The sequence below is a fragment of the Gilbertella persicaria genome (genome assembly GCF_025201335.1).
Source record: "Gilbertella persicaria strain CBS 190.32 chromosome Unknown B0P05scaffold_49, whole genome shotgun sequence".
NCBI classification, from domain to species: Eukaryota; Fungi; Mucoromycota; class Mucoromycetes; order Mucorales; family Choanephoraceae; genus Gilbertella; species Gilbertella persicaria.
This window is the reverse complement of record NW_026252010.1, coordinates 56,655-71,778: the sequence shown is the minus strand read 5'-3', so window position 1 is coordinate 71,778 and position 15,124 is coordinate 56,655. Positions and strand designations below refer to the sequence as shown.

General features: G+C 37.7%; 8 protein-coding genes across 8 annotated transcripts; 4 read left to right on the top strand and 4 right to left on the bottom strand.

Moving 5' to 3' along the window:
• The first annotated feature begins 5 nt into the window (after window positions 1-5).
• Window positions 6-2,492, top strand: B0P05DRAFT_557949 (P-loop containing nucleoside triphosphate hydrolase protein). Its single transcript, XM_051580071.1, has 7 exons — window positions 6-449; window positions 503-620; window positions 669-1,048; window positions 1,081-1,335; window positions 1,384-1,770; window positions 1,819-1,887; window positions 1,927-2,492. Exons 1-7 carry the CDS (start codon window positions 18-20, stop codon window positions 2,455-2,457), a joined length of 2,172 nt encoding a protein of 723 aa, XP_051431070.1. The 5' UTR covers window positions 6-17; the 3' UTR covers window positions 2,458-2,492.
• A 3-nt stretch (window positions 2,493-2,495) lies between these two features.
• Window positions 2,496-3,679, bottom strand: B0P05DRAFT_557947 (uncharacterized protein). The gene is made up of 2 exons (XM_051580070.1): window positions 3,189-3,679; window positions 2,496-3,142 (listed from the first exon to the last, which is right to left on the bottom strand). The coding sequence occupies exons 1-2, from the start codon at window positions 3,481-3,483 to the stop codon at window positions 2,511-2,513; spliced, it is 927 nt and encodes a 308-aa protein (XP_051431069.1). The 5' UTR covers window positions 3,484-3,679; the 3' UTR covers window positions 2,496-2,510.
• A 39-nt stretch (window positions 3,680-3,718) lies between these two features.
• B0P05DRAFT_590805 (splicing factor 3B subunit 5/RDS3 complex subunit 10) lies at window positions 3,719-4,245 on the top strand (the record flags this gene model as incomplete). Its single annotated transcript, XM_051582843.1, has 5 exons — window positions 3,719-3,727; window positions 3,846-3,879; window positions 3,932-3,977; window positions 4,032-4,155; window positions 4,198-4,245. The coding sequence occupies 5 exons, from the start codon at window positions 3,719-3,721 to the stop codon at window positions 4,243-4,245; spliced, it is 261 nt and encodes an 86-aa protein (XP_051431068.1).
• Window positions 4,246-4,297: 52 nt separating this feature from the next.
• On the top strand, window positions 4,298-5,342 carry B0P05DRAFT_477867 (FtsJ-like methyltransferase-domain-containing protein; the record flags this gene model as incomplete). Its single annotated transcript, XM_051574988.1, has 5 exons — window positions 4,298-4,330; window positions 4,384-4,471; window positions 4,519-4,588; window positions 4,628-4,865; window positions 4,905-5,342. 5 exons carry the CDS (start codon window positions 4,298-4,300, stop codon window positions 5,340-5,342), a joined length of 867 nt encoding a protein of 288 aa, XP_051431067.1.
• Window positions 5,342-7,450, bottom strand: B0P05DRAFT_516734 (SWIRM domain-containing protein). The gene is made up of 2 exons (XM_051575705.1): window positions 6,967-7,450; window positions 5,342-6,921 (listed from the first exon to the last, which is right to left on the bottom strand). The coding sequence occupies exons 1-2, from the start codon at window positions 7,433-7,435 to the stop codon at window positions 5,351-5,353; spliced, it is 2,040 nt and encodes a 679-aa protein (XP_051431066.1). The 5' UTR covers window positions 7,436-7,450; the 3' UTR covers window positions 5,342-5,350.
• A 1,919-nt stretch (window positions 7,451-9,369) lies between these two features.
• On the bottom strand, window positions 9,370-11,280 carry B0P05DRAFT_477907 (uncharacterized protein; the record flags this gene model as incomplete). The annotated part of the gene is made up of 7 exons (XM_051574990.1): window positions 9,370-10,158; window positions 10,205-10,351; window positions 10,404-10,604; window positions 10,654-10,791; window positions 10,840-10,900; window positions 10,951-11,030; window positions 11,092-11,280. 7 exons carry the CDS (start codon window positions 11,278-11,280, stop codon window positions 9,370-9,372), a joined length of 1,605 nt encoding a protein of 534 aa, XP_051431065.1.
• Window positions 11,281-12,600: 1,320 nt separating this feature from the next.
• Window positions 12,601-13,256, bottom strand: B0P05DRAFT_477945 (uncharacterized protein; the record flags this gene model as incomplete). Its single annotated transcript, XM_051574991.1, has 4 exons — window positions 12,601-12,759; window positions 12,813-12,867; window positions 12,917-13,038; window positions 13,095-13,256. Coding segments are annotated over 4 exons (498 nt in total), but the record flags the coding sequence as incomplete, so codon positions are not given.
• A 1,155-nt stretch (window positions 13,257-14,411) lies between these two features.
• B0P05DRAFT_557903 (uncharacterized protein) lies at window positions 14,412-14,746 on the top strand. The gene has a single exon (XM_051580069.1). It carries the CDS (start codon window positions 14,453-14,455, stop codon window positions 14,615-14,617), a length of 165 nt encoding a protein of 54 aa, XP_051431063.1. The 5' UTR covers window positions 14,412-14,452; the 3' UTR covers window positions 14,618-14,746.
• The last annotated feature ends 378 nt before the right edge of the window (window positions 14,747-15,124 follow it).

Genomic DNA, 15,124 nt, shown 5'->3' with positions numbered 1-15,124 from the left:
TCTACTTGTTGAAATAAATGGAGCCCAACAAGATCTTGACTCGCATACTTGGTAGCCATGCTTCCCTTGCTTATTATTTCCCCAACGAACTCGATCCTCCTTTTGAAGCAGAAGATCTATTTCCTCGTAATCGACGCAACAAGAGAAGACGTAGATTACATGCACTGTTGGACATTGATGATAAACCAACAGAGAAAACCATAGAGCGTGATCCACAGATCATGACAGCATTTAAAGACATTGAATTTCCATTGGATCCTTTTTATCGACGCGTCTTGAAAAAGCATCAGATTGAAGGTCTCAAGTTTATGTGGGATCGTGTGTGTAAAGACAAAAAAGGTTGCTTATTGAGTCATTCGATGGGACTTGGTAAATCACTCCAGACCATTGCTTTGTTGATTACTATTTATCAACAATTAAGGAAATATCCTTCGCTTCAATTTCCTGCTGTAAGACAGCAAAGTGTAGGGTTCCAGTGTTTGATATTCATGTCATTCTTTAGGGTAACCGCGTCTTGATATTGGGACCTTTAGTGACATTGTCTAACTGGGCAGAAGAATTTCGAAAATGGTCTGCTGGTGATATTGAGGATACGATTGGTGAAGTTTTTATGTTTTCCAGTAAGTTGGTCTGTGTTTTACGAGACTATGATTGACATCTTATAAAAGCGATTCGAGGAGGCAACAAGATTCGAGAGAAAAGAATCAAATTTCTTCACTACTGGTATACACACGGCGGTGTGATGCTTATGAGCTATGAACAATTCCGTGCGCTCTTGACCGAAAAGAAGCCAAGCATAGGCGAAAATTCTTTTGGTCATTATATACTGAACCCTGGGCCTGATATAGTTGTGTTGGATGAAGGTCATCGTATCAAGAACTCAACCACAGCACTTGCTCTGCTTGTCACTCAATTCAAGACACCATCCCGTATTTGTCTGACTGGCTATCCTTTACAGAACCATTTACTTGAATATTATTATATGATTAGCTTTGTCTCTCCTGGCTTATTAGGTACACCTGAGCATTTTAAAGCTCATTTTGTCAATGTCATTGAGAACTGCTTCAGTGATTCCCCCAGACAAAGAAAAAAACAGCGGCTATCAAGTTGTATACCTTACAATTGATGACAAACAAAGTTACTCATCGTCGTGATGAATCAATCCTAAGACAAGAATTGCCTCCTAAGCATGAATATCTTGTCAAGTTTAAGCTGAGCCAAGTACAGCTGGAAGGATACACTCATTTATTGAATGGTATAGTAGAGAATGGAGGCCCTTTGATTGCTTTGTTAGTCTTGAGGTCCATGTGTAATCACCCCAAGATCTTTCAGAATGTAAGTAGCACGCCACAATGTATTGTTTTATTCATCCCAATGGTGTAGTTGCTTCAAAAGAGAATAGAAAGAAAAAGAAATGCGCAACTGGATAAAGAGATGAAGCAACACCAGCAAAATATAGAAGAAGAAGTAGCAGTTCAAGATATAGAAGAAGACATAGCAGCACAAGAGAATGAAGAAGATGAACTTGTTCAATGGCTTTCTTTAGAAACAAACCAACCTATGATTGAATATTTTGAACAGTTGAATGCTGAATCTTGGACATGCTCTGGAAAAATGACTTTTGTAGCCAATCTTGCTATTGAATGTAGTCTCATCCAAGAGAAAATAGTAGTTGTGTCCCATAGTTTAGCATGTTTAGACTATATTCAACATATTTTACCTGTATTTGGCATGAAAGCACTGCGGGTGGATGGTCATACAGTAGGCAATGTAAGTCATTTCATGCAGACCCTTATATCCTGATAGAAGAGAGATTAGGAAAGACAACATATCATCAACAAGTTCAGTACAGATCAAGATGTGAGCATTATGCTTCTGTCTGCTAAAGTAAGTGATTCTGACTATATCGAATCTGACACACCATAGGCTGCTGCTATTGGTATCAATCTGACAGCTGCTAACCGTATTGTGCTTGTCGATCAAGACTGGAATCCACTGTATGATGAACAGAGTATTGGCCGCATATACCGTTATAACCAAACAAAGCCTGTTTATGTCTATCGCTTAGTGACAGCATCCACTATAGAGGAACGTATTCTGAACCAAAGTATACATAAGAACAGTATTTTTCGGCGCGTCATTGATAATCAACGATTTACTGCGAATATCAGCAAAGACGAGCTTAGGCAGTATTATATGCCTCCTGATCCAACCATAGCCACTATTGAAGTCGTGTCAGCCAAAATCAAGCAAGACAATATAGCCTGTTTGGTCTATGCAAAGAACAAGGAAATGATAGTACAAGCAGAACCCTACATACCAGCCTCTTTAGAAGACAAGATAGGCAATACATCTTGGTATGAATTGACTAGTCAGGATAGAGATGAAGCCATATCAGAAGTTCGTCGGTACAAGAAGGATGCCATTCGATATACAAAAGAACTAGAGACGATATAATTCTTTATTTGTAATAAACATGTACAATAATAATGGTATAAAATAATTATGTATTAGTGATGATGACTACAGCTCTCTCCTTCTACTACTACTACTTCTTCTTCTTCAGAATCCTCCAAGCCTAATCTTTTTAATTCTGCTTCTTTAAGCCGTCTGTTTCTCTCTCGTTTTCGACGATAATAACCATTTTTTCGCCTTGCCTCTTCTAGTCCGTTCATCAAAATATCGTATTGACAAAACAGACATATCCATTCATCCTCCAGAGATGAACTATGAAACAAAGTGATATCCGAAGACAAAAACCCACCTGGTGCCATTTCCTCTTTTTTCTTTTTTTTTTTCGTCTTTTTTTGGTTGGTCTTTTTGGCTGTGTTTTTGTTTGGCAATACGATAGGATCTGTCTTTTTCTTGTGATGGATAGGTAACTCCAAAAGGGATATATCTTTTTTGATAAGGTGATCTTTCCAGTTTCGTTCTTTTCGTTTATGGCTGCTATTGTCTGAACATTTCATTTTTTTAGCCTTTTCTCGGTGTGTGCTTGTGTCTGCAGATGTAGGAAGACGAAATAGGTTTGTGTCTAATGAAACTGGCTTGATATTTTCTGTTGATTGTGTCTTCCAGCGAATTTTAGGTAAAGGTAGAATTTTTCGGTTGATCAGGTGCTGTGGTTTAGTATCCATGAACTCTAATTTGTTTATAAGTACAAAATCAATTGATAGAGACACAACTACCCATATCATTCTGAATATGCTGACTATCACTACTATCACTACTACTTGAACTATAACTTCGAGTACCATTTGTATGGGTAATATTCGCTTCAAACGAGAATTTGAATTCTGAAAAAGGCATAAAACGACTGGTATTGTTATGATTGGGTATGATTCGAGTAGTAGGTGCCTTGAAATCAAATAATGCTGTATCCTCTGATACTTTATGGTTTTGCATCATAGTGATAAGTTGCTCCATTTCCATAATGCCTTTCTGTGGTTTAGTATGATGTGGGTGAATACTTTCCATGGTCATCTTGTTGAGGGGAAGGGGTATGAAGATGAGAAACAAAGAAAAAAAAAAGGGAGAAGGAGGGGGGTAAGAAATGGTTCGCTCATTTAAATGTATGAATTACATAAGCAGTGTCAGCCATATCCCCTCTGTTCTATGTTTATTTACTTATGTTGAATAGTGGCTAATATTCAGTTATATGTATATATATATATATATATACAACTATCTTTTATTGCTATTATTATTGTTGTATATTATGAATAAAGTGAATTTCAGATAAGGGAGTCACATACACTTCTTTTTCCTTTTCTTTTTCTTTAGTTTTCTACATGGTAATAGGCAAATTTAGACACACAATGCCATATTCACACTCTTCGTGATAGGATCGTCTCAACATAAATAGTCAGATTGAACACTGTAACGGCTACTTACAACCATGAGTTTGTTGCTAACTATTCATCTCTTTTAGTGCAATCAAAATACGTTGGTACTGGCCATGCTGATACCATTAAACAGTAAGAAATACATGTATGAAGAATCACTCTTACTCACACATATTCTCTATATAGTGAATGGGTGTCGAATCAATACAGAGATTCACTTGCCTCATTTGTAGGTCACAATTCAATGCTTTCTTACATTAGTATTGCTGAAAATGAGACAAAAGCACGCGCCAAATTGAACATGCTAGAGGTAATCTATTGTTGCTTTGTGTGATTTACTGACATTCATTAGAAAATGCTTCAACCTTGTGGTCCTCCACCTGTGAAAGAAGATCAATAAAATAAAGCCATAATAAATTTTTTTTTTCTTTTTTCTTGTTCTTGTTTTCAACATGGGTAAATCATCCAAAGATAAAAGAGACGTCGTAAGTTGTCATTGCACTTACACACACACACACACATGACTAAGCTTAGTTAGTACTACCGCCTTGCTAAAGAAGAAGGCTGGCGTGCAAGAAGTGCTTTCAAACTGTTACAATTAGACGAAGAATTTAACTTTTTACAAGGTAAGGATCTCGTCTGTCCATTCGAGACTAAACACACACGATTCTAGGTGTTCAAAAGGCAGTTGATCTTTGTGCTGCACCTGGTAGTTGGTCTCAAGTTCTCTCTAAACGCTTAAAGTAAATATATACAATCCAGACACCACACTCATTCTTTAGCGAAAACCATCCACCCGATCAACCTGAACCTAAAATTGTAGCTGTTGATTTACAAGCCATGGCTCCCTTGGAAGGTGTCATTCAACTTCAAGGGGATATTACCAAGAAATCTACAGCAGAAAAGATTATCTCTTACTTTGATGGTGGTATGGCTGATTTGGTGATCTGTGATGGTGCTCCTGATGTTACGGGTCTTCATGATATGGATGAATACATTCAAGCACAATTGTTGTTGGCTGTAAGTACTTGCATCATTCGATTGGTTAACATAGACTAGGCACTTAACATTACTACACATGTATTGCGTCCTGGTGGTACATTTGTAGCCAAAATCTTTCGAGGCAAAGACATTACGTTACTCTATAGTCAACTCAAGATTTTCTTTCCTGTTGTGACATGCAGTAAACCCAGAAGTTCTCGTAACTCAAGTATAGAGTCATTTATTGTCTGTCAAAACTATCAGCCACCCGCCAACTATACGCCTACCATGGCCAATCCTCTTTTAGATCTTCAGTATGATGCCATGAATGAACTAGTGGGACCCAATCGAACCATTGTTCCCTTTATTGCCTGTGGTGATCTTCATGGCTATGATGCAGACAGAACCTATCCTCTGCAAGAATCCTATAAGCAACTCAACCCTTTACAGCCACCCATTACAGCACCTTACAAGACAGCAATGGAGTTAAAGAGAAACAACTTTTATAATAAATAAACCCTGATTTATTTCATGCCTTCTTTTTCTTCTTCTTTTTTTGCTGCAAACATACGAGCATACAGTTGATCCATTTGTTTTCGTATCGCTCTATGCTCTTCTCGAATAAGAAATCGTTCCTGTTCCAACTGTCTTTTTTCTTGATCTACGCATGCTTCCAGTTGTTCAAACTGGCTTAGACGGGATGTAAATGTTGTCAATTGGGTATGAATCAAACTATACTTGGTCTCTAATTCGCTATGATCTGTCTTTTCTGTCATCTCTTGATCCAAGGCTTGATCTGATAAGATAGAAGCAGCCACTTGTGGTTTGACATTGGCTGCCAAAAAGGCCACCACTGACATGATTGGATTATCGTCGTCTTGTTTTGTCTTACAGTTATGTTTTCTGTAGAACAGAGTAGGATCCACAGTGGGCAATTTAAGATAATGCAGAATACAGGCATCGCGTGTCTTTGTGCCAACATGAGTCGCTATCTTATCCCAGTCTTCTGGGTACATCTCTAATCCTTCCAATAAAAGCACATCTTCTTGTTCTGTCCATTGTGTTGGAGTGTATGACGTGTGTTCTTTTGGTTGATAACAGTCTTTGCAGACAAATTGTTGGTCAACATAACCTCCTTCTTTTGTGGATACTGTATGACAGACACTACATGTATGCTTTGGTTGATAGATATTCACACGTAAGTCTAAATTAAGATCTATCGAAGGTTTTGGTGGTGATTGTGTAGAAGCATGATGTGTGTGGGTGGATCCTTGTTCGCGTTCTGAAGAGGAGAGAGTGTCGACACTAGGCTGAGCAAGTGCGGGTGGTAATTCTGCAATCACTTTGACTTGTCCCTCAAGAGGTGGGCCAATAGCAGTGGGTTTAGCAGTAGGATCAATTTGATAATTAATCAACCCCCATTGCTCCAAGAACGCATGGACTCGAATGATAGAACACACATCCCCTGCTATATTCCGTCTACAGGCTGTGACAGTCAAATACTCCATTGGATTCAAGCGGTATGTATTGACCATAAAATCACGGTACTCTTTGTAAATATTGGCTGATTTACTCTTGTTCTTGTTGTTAAAGAACTCTGGCAGACCTTTGGTCTCAATAGGGTGAATAGAATCTAAATCAAACCAGGCAGCATAGGATGGAATGATCACTTCGTGTTGTTGTGTAGGCATGAATTGACGTGCGATTGTATCGGGTGTCTTGTTCTTCTTGTTTTCTTTTTCTGTTTCCTCTTGTCTTTTTCGCTTGATACTGGCATGTTGTTGTTGTTCAAGCATGATATAATCCAAAGGTGCCATCCATTCATTGTATGTCTGGCTGTCTTGAATCCAATTGAACTTGACATGCCATGGAGCTCTTTTTTTGTCTTGTGGTAGTGTGGATTGTTCTTGCTTGTCTTGATCACAGTCTTGTAATGAGACAAGTGTGTTGTATGAATCAGGTAAACCAATCCAATGTATGAATGCTATATCGTCTGTGGTGCTGCATACACGCCATTGTGGATGATGTCGATCAAATATTTGGTGTTCATCATACAGAACAAATGTTGCATCTTCTATGTTGTTGACTATCATACCTAACATACCATGGTCAATGATCCAAAATGTGCATAAAGACGTACCTCCAAGCTGTTGAAATACCACAGCTAATGTATCCTTGTTAACTTGGTCCATACAATAGACACGAGGTATACACAACTCAAAACCAGCTTTATCTAAAGCTTGTTTGATCACCTCAATCATGGTTAAATACGTCTGCACTTCTTCATGGGCATCCCATCGCCAATCGACAATATGATGATCCGACTTAAACTTGTAAGCAGCCCTCAAGATATGATACAATGGTGCTTCTGTAGAGAGTGAGAGAACATCAAAGTAAGCATAAGGAAGGCCTGATGTCTTTTGTTCCAATTGGAACTTTTGAAGATGAGCAGTAAAATAGCCTAAATCAGGTGAACTGAAGCTTGTATCGCAACCTTCTTTATCCAAATCGACACGTAAGGGATTCACAATCTTTTCAAAATAGCCTATTGTTTTCCTTTGTTCATAGAATTCAATATCGATTCTAGGTTTTTTAGGTGGTGACGCCATAAAGTGAATGTAAAAAGAAAGAAAAGTACGCGTTTTGCGTTTGGAAATAGAAATTTTTATTGGGCCAATAAAAGTGAATTGACTGAAAATTCTTAAATCTAGAAGCATTGAAAACCATTGTCCTCTTTGGCTGCTATTAGGATGATGTCTTATTCGTTTTGAATTAATGACCTGAGCTCATAAAAAGAAAGCAGAAATAAAAAGAAAAATAAACGTAAAAATGCTATTGTCTATTACAAATAGGTTTTGATGAACGTAATAGTCAATTGAGGTATACCAACCAGAGAGATAGTCTACATCCAACAACAAGATAGAAATGTTCAAAATGAATTACATATGTATATAAGCATTGAAGATATAGGATTCTCCTATAACGATGTGCGATTGATTTCATTAAACTACGATACCTTTCACTATAGACAAAGTGAGCATACAATTTGAAGTTGTCAATAAGCGATTTAGTATACAGCACATACTCTGAGTATGGTACGAATGGTCATATATCATTCTAAAGCTAACGTAAATGTTCATCACTCTGACATTTCTTCATAATCAAATGTCCGCTTTGGTCTAAACAAACAACAATCCATAAAAACGCTCTCTTTCTTGGACAAGGGAGGGTACTTTAAAGTCTCCTGATGCATAGAAAAAGTACTCCAAATGCCCACAAACAGTGTTTACTAACATTCATGGTACTTCTAGAGTTGATTTGGGCCATGAAAACCGACATGTAAAATTTGACCATTTTAGCCTCTAATCCAAAGGGGGTACTTACTCATGAAAATTATTCGTTTGACAACTTTTGATCTTCTCTTTGATGCTACAAGACAGAAGAAAATAGAGCTACCAACATGATTAAATACGCAAAATATGCGTCCAACGCTCTAGAGCAAAAACGCTAAAAACACAGCTTAAATGCACCAATCTTTGATAGCCCATTATTCGACAACTACATTATCAAAACAGTCCTTTTTCTTTTATTTTCTTGTTTTTTTTCATTTAAAACATGTTCTTTCAAGTTCAGAAATTGAATAGCTCCATTGGTTTAGCTGTTGGGTGAAATTCATTTTTTGACCCCATGGGGACCTACGGAAGCTCTTGAAAATGAAAAAAATAAAAGGCTTTTGGATTGTCGAATTGTCCCCGATGTAGATCTGATCCAATCAAAATCAGGTAAGACCATGGCTAGATACTTATGAAAAAAAAGAAACCGAGTTTACTAAGATGAGAACATCGACGTAATTTGAGCATTGCTTTTAAAACAGCGTTCAAAGTGCATTGTGCACTGTAATCAATATACGAGAGACCCTTTTCAGTGGACGTGGGTTATTAAGTGTGTATTTGGTTATATGTCGTTGGATGTAGAAAATATAGGCAAGTAAGGTCTACTATAGTTTACAACACTTTTGAGGACAAAGAGCGTAGTTTCGAGCACGATAAACGACGGATGCCGTGCAGGAGAGAAGCTTGTTATTTTAAACATCGACATATTTTTTTTCTTCCTTTTTTTTTTGGGGGAGTTGGTTCAACATACTTCAGACTCTTTTCAAGCTGTCTCCTCTCCCGAAAAAACATAGTAATGAGATTCTTTAAAAACAGAGTTTCTGACCCACTGAACACTGCAAAATTGGTTTGTTACTTCCTTTTTAGGTCTCCCTTAAAATTAAAAGTACCTTTTTGTCTCCCCAAAACCCCGTCCACTCATGGAGATCATCTTGTGTTACAGCTATTATAGATGGCATCTCCCCGACTTTGGGAGACAGCTTGAAAAGGACCTTAACCATCTAAAAGTTGGTTTTAATTTGTCAAAAAAAAAAAGCTAATATCGTCTATAATCAAAGTGTAAAAACTGTAAATTAGTGATGTTGCCATCTGTATGAATTGTGTTAATAAATTCGGTATAATTGTACATGTTTATTGGTTTTAATGGAAGTTTAATCGCTTATGTTCAATGCTTTCTTTAGAGCTATCAAGCTTTGGCTTCGAATTTCATTCCATCCATCGCTATGTTCCTCGACAATTCTTTTGTGTTGACCTTCAGCATCTTTATTGACCCAAATAATAATGTCTTTGATATAAGCTTTTTCCAAAGCGGAGCCTAGTGCATGAAACTCTCGACCAGAACCTTTCCTCTTCTCTCTCTCGTTCCATTCAGCTCTCATAGCGCCTTGTGAAGGTAATTGAGCAGATCCTGAGTATACCCGAGCAACAGCATACGATTGAAATTCAAAGAAGGAGAAAGTGGCAATGTGAAATGGAATACCCACAAAGCTGAGTGTAGGATTGGGTATATAAAAAATATCCTTGTGCAAATTAAATACTTGAGAGCCGTCCTTAACCAGTACATGGCTGTCGTCTACTGCCGTATGTCTATTGGCATTGACATAGTTGTCTGAATGCAAATGCTCCAGGAAATGAAAGTTAAAGACATAGCCAGTGCAGACAATAATGTAGTCGAGATTTGTAAGCTTGGTACCATCTTTCAGTTCGACGATTCCATCTTGAATTCGATTCGTCTGGTGAATGGTGTGGAATTGCTTGATATCGCCTACTTTTTGAACATGCTTGGGAACAAACTTGGAAAACTCTTGTCGTATTTTGGAATATTTCTCATCAAACTTGTGATCACTTTCTCTTACGGAATTATAGATTGTTTTGGCTTGGTTATCAATATCTCTTGCAATGTCAATGGCAGAAACTCCGCTACCAATAAGCAGTACAGACTATAATCCAGATTAGTATAAGGTTGCAATCTAAGAAAATTCGTACCTTGCCCTTAAAATGTTCAGGAACACGGTATTGCTTTGAATGAAAGACATTATTTGGCCATTTGTGACGCCAATCAGCTAAGCCGGGAAATTCAGGAATATAGGGTGCATGGTAATGTCCAGTAGCCACAACAACTGCATCGAATTTCTATTATAGAATAAAACATTAGGTAAAATCTATGCAATATGATTTTGCTAACCTCTTGTTTCCATCCAACCTCAACCATACTTTTATCTTGAGAGTATTTAAAGTGCTTTGTAATCACATCCCATCCTTCCTGATTTGGCAGTTCCTCTAGTTTCTCAACAGATGTATTGAACTCTGTTACTTGATCCAACTTGAAAGCAGAAGCATAGTCTTGCAGATATTCCAAAATTTTGTCATGAGTAGTAAACCATGGCTAATCAAACAAGTTCAAGTTGAGTATATTAAAATCGCGATAGACTTACTGTCTCCTTTTTCCATTCAAGGTCCTTGTATTTGAGTAGAGGTGTAGGAACATTGTTTCTCAATGAACGGTAGCATGGAGTTGGTGGGTTCAGACGAAGCAATTCCTCTTGAACTTGGTTGCTATTAATAGGTTTGGTCTCTTTAAAGGGTAAAGGTTTATCATTTGAAGGCAGGCTTGGTCTAACAATTTTGGTTGGGATAACTGACGGAAACTCGGGACAGATAGGTTGTTCTTCATGGTAGATCCTATGTCAACCTATCATTATACAATATATATCTTGCTTAAGTCGTCTTACCAAGTTCCACCTGGAGCCGAATTTCTCTCGTATATTTTGACTTCTAATCCTTCGTCCAAAAGTAGCTTTGCAGTAGGAAGCTAGTATAAACATTAAGTTAAGACAGCTCTATATATCTTTTATAGGACAAACTGCACTTACGCCAGCAGGTCCGGCACCAACAATAGCCACTTTACGAATTGGCTTTGCAAAAGTATATTTTTCAGTTTGATCAATGTTGGCATTATAGATGCCATCATCCACCTTTTTGATTGGCTGGTGAATTCCAACAGCGTCAGCAATAATGTCTGTTGTCCAAGCTACCGTATTTGAGCTATTTTTAACTTGCATGAAGCGGGAGGAACAAAAAGTAATTTTTCAATTGAAATAACCAGATTTTTAAAGCTAATGACACTGTTATCTTATATTCGAAAACAAAAAGAAAAGTTTAATTCTATGGTGCCATAGAACTTGCATATTTCGGCACAAAATTATGCAATAATTTTGTGAAATACAGATTCTACCATATTCTTTCCTTGGTTATAAAGATGAAGAAATATCACTAAATTGCGACTATTATGAGCCATTTCTCTGATTTATGGCGCGATTTACAAACAAGAAGGTCATAAGGGCAATCCTGACTAATTGCTCATGTCTATCTAAAAATGATAGCCAAAAAAAATTTCGTATGGCGTGCTCTATGGTGTTGTATTACCAACATCATCAGTGCCCTTTTTTGTTGTTATTGTATTTTAGTAGAAAGCTTATTTATGCTTTAATCTCATTATAAGTTTTTCTCCAGGGCTAAGCACTTTTCAAAGAATCCGAGGGAATGGTGGATCCAGCCTTGGCAGTCTTTCTTGGTTACCTTGGAGCAGGCAACCATGATTCTGGGTGTGAGTGTCTCACCAGTTTCGAAAGGTTTTCTTTTGACACCATACTTCACCTTCGACCAGAATAGCTCAATTGGGTTTAGGAATGGTGAGTATGGTGGAAGATATGCACACCTATAGCCTCTGCTTTCTATCAAATTTCTTACTGTAGCTGGCTTATGTATGGGAGCATTGTCCATTACCAAGTAAAAGCCCCTCATGTTGTTTCGGTCAAGAACATCCATCACATTACTCAAGTAATTTAGATAATGCTCGGCCCTTGTTCCAACTTTGGCTGTTGTTGTAACAACCTTACCATCTACTCTTCTCTTCTTGGCTCCCGAAACCATTATTGGCTTTCTCAAAGAAATGTCAATAATGCCGGCACTTGAGATGGCACCAAGGATGGTTATTGTAGTGCCTTTTGAAGCAGGGACAGTTGTCTTAGCAGGTGCTCCCTTCTTAGACCAGCCACGAGTGCGTGTCATGTGAAGATTGAATCCTGCTTCATCCAAAAATACGCAATTGTTCTCAAAGTCCATTTCTCTATCAGCTAGCCATTGAAGGATGGTCTCCTTTCTCTTCTTCAAAGTTTCTTCTGAATTTCTAGCAACTGAAATCTTCTCCAACTTCTTCATAGATAGTGCACAGCTGGTCCTAAGATGTCTGTATACTGCGGATGGGCTTGCAGAGAGACTTGGAAACTCTATGATCAACAACTCGTGTATTCCAGCTACAGTTGTAGTTGAACGCTCATCAACAAGGTCGATAATAAACTTCGAGTGCTTCTCAGTAATTATCACACATATGCATATACCTTATCCCAGGCTTCCTCACAAGAATCACAATGGATCCAACGTTGTTCGTACTCAGAATAGACTTCTGTCCAAACATGATCAGTTGTGTCATATACAATTCTGGCATCTGCTCCAATTGCTCGGCAGCATAACGTGAAACACTGTGAATAAGGTGAATTGAGAGTTTTCGTTACAACTTTTCGGGGCTACTTACGTTAGCCCATTCGCCACATCGTCCTCTCCTTGTTTCCAACAACTTTCCCGGATCACTACAACAATTCTGAGTTATATGAAATTATTGATGTTGACGATTATTACTTGTATCGAGGAAATCGAGTAACCTGTCGACAAGTTGTGCATTGGTATAGTTCGATTGTATGTGCTCCATACTTGAGATCTTCAGCGTTAGGTGTTCCCAGTCCTATTGATTGAGTTTGTGTCTATCAAAGGTATAAATACCTTGAAAACATTTAGCAATAAAATACAATCGCTTTACATTTGAACAGTAGTCACAAGGTGCATTGTTCACCCAAACAAAAAAGTCATTTTTAAACCAATGTAGTAGTCGTCGAACAAGCGAATCTTCAAGAGAACCACTTTCTTCTGCTTCTGCTTCGTCATAAAGTCTTTGCAGAGGAATGACTTCCATTGCTTTATCCTACATCTTACGTAAGTTCCTGTCTTTACGAATTGAAGCGCGTGTCGACATACTAATAGGTCTCTGCTTTCATAAAGAAATGCAACTGTGCCATTACGTTCCAAATGACTCAAGAAAGACTTTTCTTGAACACTTTGGAGTGGTTGTATATGCTGGCGTAGATAAGTAAACCAACGATCAGTGATTTGCCTCGCAATCTCGTTTGTATTCATAATATAAATGAATAGAAAAAAGATAAAAAAATAGACAATCATTTGATAGTAAGGGAAAAATGAACTTTAATGCAAAATTTACGGGTTGGCGGCTTGAATATCCCAAGCATTTTCCTTTGTATTATACTTGTATACCTAAGAAAAGCGTTATAAAATAAGTAACAATCTTGTATATTATGTCTGTTTACCGTTCGTTTAGGTGGGAAGACGTTATAATCAAAATGTTCTACTTCTGTCACTTTGTATAGTAATAAACAAAAGTTATCCATAGCGATATCATAGACAACAGACGTTTCATTTTGTTTGAGTGATTGGCAAGTACAGTGCCTCCACCCCCAATTTTCGCTTTCCAACGAACTGATTTCGCTTTGATCTCCGACCAACTTTCGTTTTTATAAAGTCCAATTTTCGCTTCTTTATTGGCCAAAGTTCGTTTTTGTTCGTTTCAAAGTTCGCTTTTGCATCACTCAATTTTCGTGTTTAATCTCAAGGTTTATTAAAGCGGCTCTTGATTGAGGCATTTTTGAAAGTTGTTGACAGAGTGATTTGCAATGTTGTGAAGAGCGTCCGTAAATTGGACCTCTGATTATGGATAATGACGTCGAAAGAATTTCGCGCGTTTTTGTTTATTTTTTCATTTTTTTTTCACTTGCACTTATATATATATATTTTTTTTTTTTTTTTTTTTTTGGCACTAATCCATGGAAGAGAATCGCAACCATGGTTTATATTTTTGATCTTATACACAATTTTCCACCAAACAGTTTTATTGCATATCTTAGAAGTATCATGGATAAGAGTGTCATTGGTGGTTTGGCGTTTCAAGTATTGTAGTTTCTTTTAAGAAGTTGGCGTAATTCTTCAAGGTCAATATTTCGTGCTCTTTTAAAGATAAGTATACACGTTAAGAATACTGCAAGAAAAACACAAGGCTTTGTACACATGAACCCTGCCCTACGCCGGAGAAATTCGCTGGCTGCCTTGATGAACAATTGTTCGTCTCCAGCCGGGAGTGGGAGCCGTATATTGTCTTTGTGGGAGGATGGCACGGTTGAACCCTGCCCTACGCCGGAGAAATTCGCTGGCTGCCTTGATGAACAATTGTTCGTCTCCAGCCGGGAGTGGGAAGTTGTCACTCTCCTTTTGTAAATCAATAAGGCATTTTGGTTTTACTCACTTCATTATAGGTCTAAATTTAACTACGGCAAAGCCAATGCTTTTGATACCAACAGTTTTCGATGGATTGACGATTCTCCTCTCTCTCTCTCTCTCTCTCTCTCTCTCTCTCTCTCTCTCTATTCTACTCGCGGCGTCATCACTTCTTCTTATATAGCCCTCAACACATGTATATATTTGTTTTATTTAAAACGAAAGAACATAGCAGCAAAACCAAGTAGATTTAATTGCTCCAAATTTTGGAACCATAATGCTTAACATGTACTTATCCCGAAAATGGTCAATTTACAAAAACTTCTTCCACATTAATAAACGCAGTCTGATGATCTCGTTTTTGAACTGCAGGTTGACATGTCAATATCACTACTATTGACTTTCGTAAAAAAAAAAACAGACAGCTCTTGCCACTGAAGTGTTTATGCTGGAAATTCATCGGCTTTTGAGAAGAAAAAGTCGGTCACAAATGGCTGGTTATATTGT